A 7,500-nucleotide genomic window follows, 5' to 3' on the forward strand; every position below is an offset into this window, starting at 1 on the left:
ATATACACTTCAGGAATGTGTTATTTTCATTTTTAAGATGTGAAAGTAGACAAAATCAAATCTACTCATTTGTGTGCGTGTATGATAAGACATAAGACGTGAGAGAAACAAAGCAGACAAAAGAGAGAAGAGACAGAGAGAGTAACCAAAGGGTTCAGCACAAAGAAGAGCTGTGGTAACCATAGCCGATTCAAATTCTACGACCGTTACATGTCATGTCCCTCACCCACCAATCACAGCGGCCGGTCATGCACGAGACCATTAGATTGGCTACTTGCATGAAAGGAGCCTGTCTATTTGACAGTGCAATTTGTAATAGTCATTGCACCATTAACTTGGAAATGGATAGTGATTTAGTGATGGGGCCCCTGAACTCTCGATTTTCAAATTGGGAAAAAACAAAGAACATAAATGGATGTTGCTATGAAGGACGCTTCAAGCAGTACCGTTTCTTGGCTTTCTCTTTGTCTGCATTTACTAACAGTAAATTGATATTTTGCTTGCACAGTCCTTTTGACGTTGGAATTTTCAAGGTTTCGTTGCAGGGAAAATTGTTTATCGAGACAAAATTGGTCACGTGAATGCATGGGTGGGAATGTAAAAAAAAAAAAAAAAACATTCTAAGAACATGTTAGAGAAAGAAATAGACATGGGCAGGACATATAACAAGAATGATAGATAATAGATGGACATTATGATTAATAGATTGGATCCCTAGAGATTGCAATAGAAGCAGGGGAAGGAAGAGAAGACGATGGATTGACGAACAGAGAAAGTTTGTGGGCGTGGACTGGCATAAAAAGACGCAAATGGAAGGACATGTCTGAGGCATTTGTTCTGTAGTGAACTAGTAACGGCTGATAATATATAAGATATAATATATATTATATACAATATATTATTTATATGCATAACATATGTAAATAATATATACATATTTATATTATTTGTGTACATATACTGTATATACATATATACATTATGTATATATTATACACATCAAGTACATGTGTGTATGGCTTAGTATTGAAGTATGTTTTTCCATAACAATTTTGTAGATATTGACTTCAGAGAAACAAGAGATATTGACATTAAAAGCAATTATCCAGACTTACTGTATTCCCTAGCAGGAACGGTGGAATTACTTTCAGCTGTGTTCTGTCCAGGTTGCTGAGTTGTTGTTGTTGTTGTTCTTGTTCTTGTTCTTTCCGTAGTTGTGGATGTTCGAACAGAACTTTCTGTGGTTGTGGTGCTGCTGCTTTCGCCTGTAACAGAAGGGACACGATATAAGTTTACATTTTGATTGTTTTTTTTTTCTTTTCCTTGCCGGGAAGTTAAATAGGTAAGCAGAGAACCCAATAGTAATCGTGAGAGGAAGAGATTTCTTCTGCTGTGAGAGACAGCGTAGAAGCGATTTGCTGAGCAAAATAGATCACCAATGATCTACATTTTATCCGCCTGATGGAAATAAATTGCAACAGGGTTTAATCTAAGGAAAATTTACAATTGCGAAAAAACTTTGATGAAAGGCCCAAACGACCTAAACAAGTGGTTCTCAATCATGAAGGGGATGGTTGTGAGATGATTGTAGGTGGGGGGGGGGGGGGGGGGGGGGGTTGTGAGGCCATCTACCTTATGTGGCTATTTTGCAAGTATATCTTGGTTCAGTAACTCTTTGTACGTTTGATAATCCTCACTGTTTAAGATATAATTAGTAAAGTGAAATGTGGTAGTCTATACCATATATTATGATTCATGTAATATGTATGGTTACGTTATTTTTTTTAGGTTAACAAAAAGAAAAAAAACTTTTGGTCAGCTATCAGATACGTCTGTTGTGGTTTTATGACACCCTAGTCGTGCAAATTCAAACAAAGTACAAATTTACAACTGCACAAATATGGATTTGCAACTGGACATTTTGAATTTGCTACTGTATACTTTTAATTTACAACTGCACGTTAGAATAAACCCTGAATTATAATTATAGTAATTAACATCTCTTTAAGAACAAACACTGATTTAAATATCATCAACAGGTGTTAATAGCAAGTAACTTTCACTTCTCTATATGGATGGATGGCTAATGCGATTGCAAGATACTAGCTCAGAAAGTTTATAATTCAAATAGCTAACCTTTATTTAAAATCTATGAAGCTCATGTTACTATGAGAGGATTTTGTTCCTCAACTGTACTTTAATGTTCACACACACATATACACACGCGCGCACAATATATATATATATATATATATATATATATATATATATATATATATATATATATATATACATATATATATATACATATATATATTACACTCTATAAAGCAACCAAAAAGTAAAAGAAAATAAATAAATTCAGTAATAACATCATGAAAAAGGAGGATAAGAAAATAATGAAATTTTAAACAAACAAATACATAAATGGATTAATAAAAAACACATGAATAAAATAACACAAACTTACGTCTGTTTCCTGTAGAGCTGGACCTATCTGTAGTTGTTCTGGAAGTGGTTCCAGTGACGTCACTGTCTGGAACGGCTGTTGACGTCGTGGTGATCTCTGGAATATCCAAAGGGAGAATAACGCTTTTATCCTTAACAAATTTTAAGGAATTATAAATTTCATAGGTTTTAATTCACAAAAAAATCCACTGGGGATTATGATAATCGTAAGTGATTCAAACTCTTAATGATTTCAAACCCCAAAGGACTTTGGTTTTTCCTTCCTCACCTGTTGTTGCTGTGATATTATCCATGGCTTCTGAAAAGTTGTCTAAGAACCTTGAGCATTCTGTCATCTCTGTTGAAGTGATAAAACGGAAAAAAATAAAGTTTTGATATTGTGTGTGACTAGGAACTCAACATTTTGTAATAACTTTTAAGACTCAGAAATTCAGATATAAATATTAAATCCTTCTATGTACATAGTTTTGAATTAATAATGAAACTCTGGAAATTCAAATCTTAAGAATGTAGAAATATTCACAGAAGTACCAAATTTGAATAATTTATAACATTTAAGAAAATATCTATAATCACAAATACAAGGTTAAACTGAAAAAACAAATGTGGATAGAAAAGTGTCTCCACGAGGACAAAAAACAAATATTTGCTTTTGGAAACATTTAAAAAGATAATCTAATGAGACAGTCAAGTACTTCTATTCAACGTAATCACCTCTGCTCAATGTTCTAGGAACATTTGCTCCAGGTCCTATCAAGGAGAGGCACTCTTCCATGCGCTGGACACAGTTGCGTTCATCCGAAGAATTGCACATAGTCTCCACTAGAAGGAAAATGCATTCAGGTCAATTAGTTGCGTATTCCAATTTCGAATATGGAGATTTCAATGCTACGTAACGCTAAGTATAAAGTGATCAAGTCAGGATTGCTATGAACGTCATGTGATGAACATGAGTTATTTACTAGGAGATCAAATGAAACTCATGGATATAATTCAAGATTCTTTGACTAAGATTGATAATAAACAGCATTTCCTTAGTAAAGGACTTAAATCCCATTACTAAAGCAGTATGACAAGAAGTGAGAACGTGTATACACTGTATTTGCATACATGCAATACCTAATGTTTAGTGACACTTATATGGAGAGTTTCATATTAACAGGGAAATCATTGAAATGGAATAAAAAAAAAAAAACATATGAACTTACTCATTTCTCTCGTGACAACAGGTGCTCTAGTTGTGGTGTTTACGGATCCTTCAGTTGTTTCTAGAAAAATAATACAGCAGATTAGAAATTTATTGCTTCATTTAATTTAACCAGTTATATATATATATATATATATATATATATATATATATATATATATATATATATATATACAGTATATATGTATGTATATATATATATATATATATATATATATACATATTTGATAAACGACAATACAAAAAACAATAACAATATTGGTTCCTTTAAATTAAACTATTATTCATCTACCTTACCGACATTAACAACGGCAATGATATATATATATATATATATATATATATATATATATATATATATATATATATAATTTATATATGTATATTTATAAAGTAGGCTATATATATATATACATATATATATATACAGTATATATATACATATATATATACAGTATATATATACATATATATATAGTGTGTATATACATATAGTCAATTGTATATATATATATATATATATATATATATATATATATATATACAGTATATATGTATATATATATATATATATATATATATATATATATATACATATTTGATAAACGACAATACAAAAAACAATAACAATATTGGTTCCTTTAAATTAAACTATTATTCATCTACCTTACCGACACTAACAACGGCAATGATCATATATATATATATATATATATATATATATATATATATATATATAATTTATATATGTATATTTATAAAGTAGGCTATATATATATATATATATATACATATATATATATACAGTATATATATACATATATATATATAGTGTGTATATACATATAGTCAATTGTATATATATATATATATATATATATATATATATATATATATGTAAATAAATATATATATATATATATATATATATATATATATAGGCCTATATGTATGTATATATATATACATACTATATACAGACATATACTGTATATATGTATATATATACATATATATATATACTGTGTATATATATATATATATATATATACAGTATATATATATATATATATATATATATATATATATATATATACATATACAGTATATATATATATATATATATATATATATATACACTTCTACTACACTGCAAACTAAAGACTTCTCTTATTCCTTCTAATTGAAGTTTCTCTTCATTGCTTCAACTACCTAATAATATAATTGCCAAAGTACTTCATTAGTCAACTCACCTGTTGAATTCGCAGCGGTATCGGCAAATTGTGAGAGGAATATCGAACATTCAGCCATCTCTGTCGCCAAATAAAAACGAAGGAATTATTAAACTGATAAATAGACACCGAAGTAAATGTTCTACCCTTCCTAATTCTTTGTAGTCAAATATGGTGCAATTACCGTCTGCCGAAAGAGCAATACACCGTTCTTGTACGATGCTACTTTAATCTTACAAAAGAGGCAGTTTAAATATTCACATCAGTTTCAGAATATGATACCGAATGTACAGTTGGACACAGGAATTCCTAGTACAGCTCACTATGAGGAAATGCACTCAGCCGCACCCTTACTGCATGAAGTTCCCATGTTTAGCCCCGCCCACCACCTCTGCCATCTCTCTCTACACTATCTGTTTGGTTACAGGGTAGCACTTCTTCGGAGCGAGGTGTGCCAGGGACTCGTGTGTCTAACTGTACAATTGATAACCACAGTTTTTGGTAAAGTTGAGTTGCCGTACAATTAAATTTTTATCAAAGCTGTGTCTAAATTATGAAAATACGTTATAATATTTAAAATATCGGAAAAGAAAACGTGCCAAATATCTGCATTGAAACTTCCATACCTCCGGTAGGTGTGCTGGGGGCAGGGGAGCCGGGGCCAATTAGCAGGAAGCATTCTTGGACTCGCTCAAGGCAGTTAGGGATTTCTGTTGCTTGGCACATGGCTTCCACTGAAGAAGGGTAACAAATGAAAAATTTATATAAAATCTTACACAGAGAGAGAGAGAGAGAGAGAGAGAGAGAGAGAGAGAGAGAGAGAGAGAGAGAGAGAGAGAGAGAGAGAGAGAGAGAGAGAGAGAACTATAATAATAAAATACATAACTTTGAGCGAGATTTTTATCACTTTAATAGAAATAATGCCAGTCAAGATTTTTCACATGAACAGAGTAGTTTACAATAAATAAAACAATGCCAATTGAATATTGCATAAAATATGTTTTAATATCTTATTAATTGCATAAAACATACTGGTTCGAAATGACCAACGTCAAGTCAAAGCTATACTCGACTGTAACATCTCAACAACACAGACGTCATACAAAAGAAACTTACTCATTTCCTTTGTGGGTGCAGGTCCTTCCTCGTCAGTATCGTCAACTGGGCCTACATTTGGTCCTGGCAAGAGAAAGAGACATCCTTGAGAGGGAAAGACTTAAACCAGTTGTTCCCTTGACGAGAAAAGGCCATTGAATATGACGCGTAGAAGAAAAAGAATTATAAGTATAAGAGAATAAAAAGTGAGTGGGATAAGATTACTTGTAATTCATTGAGATATTTTGGGAAAGTTTAATGCATAAAATGAAAAATAAAGTCAGGTACGGTGAAGTGTCCTATTTTTCTATTGTGTGAGAAAGTTGAAATGACAGTAGAAGTTTCACAGTAACACTTGCAGTACAAGTCATAACCATTCCTCTAACTTAAACTAGTTTTATTTTTTACAAACCTTTCTCTAATGAAAGTAGGCTTATCAGGTAGGTAACAAAGGAACCTTGGTATCTCCTACTTAACGTCTACGGAACGATTAATTATGGTGGGAATGCAATGAGGTATCAATTCTGAAGCTTAGAGGCCATATGGCGATGTGGTAAAATTGAGATTAAGATGCTTTTTAAAGAGCCATATGATATACCCAATCAGGAAAAATATACGGTCTATCTATTCATGATAAAACAAAGTTCTTATAAAAGGCCAGGCGAAGGATGGCAACGTCAAAATGTGATATTGTTGAAAGCAAAAGAAAATGGAACAAAAATGTCTGTTCTTGAAGTCATAGCCGTGTCTGGTTGCAGTGAAACCGGTTATACGCCTTTGCCTTCACTTTTACTGCATGCAATTTATCTCAGAATATCAGGCATTTTTTAAAACATTTTTCTGAACTATCGACTCTAGCTAGTTTATTTTTTACTTTATTTTGCTCAGAGCAAAAAAACTTTAAACTATTCTCTTGGATTTTAAAAATTATGTAAACAGTTAACGTAACGAAATAGAATATTTGTAATTTACAAACAATAAAAATTACGAGAGGAAGTCGTAAAAAACGGTAGTTACCAGAAAAATTACGAGATTTACTCTAGAAAAATTGCTCTTTCCCATATCCTTAACCTGGTCTCAAAGTTGTTACGATTGCTGCTGGACCTCTCTAATCTATGGATTTAATCATATCCAAAAACATCTGCATCCCAAAGCCGCCAGTCCCTCGTTTTGCTACTCCGAAAAATAGCAACATTAAGAAATTATTTTCTTTTTTTCATTCAACTGACTTACCTGGGGCACCTGAGATGTTCTTTGTGGCTTCTATGTAAGTGTCAAAGATATTCGAACACTCGAACATTTCTGTGGAGAATTAAAGGAAATATTTATATTACTCCATTAAGTGGTGATGATGTGATTTAAATTCTATTCAAATTACTTTGATATATCAAGGCATTTTATGTGGGTTTATAATTAAAGTTATACGCGCACACACGCACGCAAGAGTTGCCACACGATGAGCACCACAATCGTCGAGCCATAAAAAGTAAGATTAAA

General features: G+C 31.7%; 1 protein-coding gene across 2 annotated transcripts in view; it reads right to left on the minus strand.

Annotated features, from left to right (window-relative positions):
- The window catches only part of LOC137653449 (mucin-20-like), a 174,240-nt gene that overhangs the window by 5,640 nt on the left and 161,100 nt on the right, over nt 1-7,500 (minus strand). For both annotated transcript variants that reach the window (XM_068386850.1, XM_068386851.1), the window contains exons 7-15: nt 7,237-7,305; nt 6,025-6,087; nt 5,535-5,642; nt 4,930-4,989; nt 3,678-3,737; nt 3,184-3,291; nt 2,738-2,806; nt 2,471-2,566; nt 1,116-1,265 (exon numbers count right to left, since the gene is read on the minus strand). In XM_068386850.1, the coding sequence (XP_068242951.1) occupies nt 1,116-1,265; nt 2,471-2,566; nt 2,738-2,806; nt 3,184-3,291; nt 3,678-3,737; nt 4,930-4,989; nt 5,535-5,642; nt 6,025-6,087; nt 7,237-7,305 (783 nt within the window). The remainder of the gene's footprint in view (nt 1-1,115; nt 1,266-2,470; nt 2,567-2,737; nt 2,807-3,183; nt 3,292-3,677; nt 3,738-4,929; nt 4,990-5,534; nt 5,643-6,024; nt 6,088-7,236; nt 7,306-7,500) is intronic.

This window comes from Palaemon carinicauda, chromosome 14 (assembly GCF_036898095.1).
Source record: "Palaemon carinicauda isolate YSFRI2023 chromosome 14, ASM3689809v2, whole genome shotgun sequence".
NCBI classification, from domain to species: domain Eukaryota; kingdom Metazoa; phylum Arthropoda; class Malacostraca; order Decapoda; family Palaemonidae; genus Palaemon; species Palaemon carinicauda.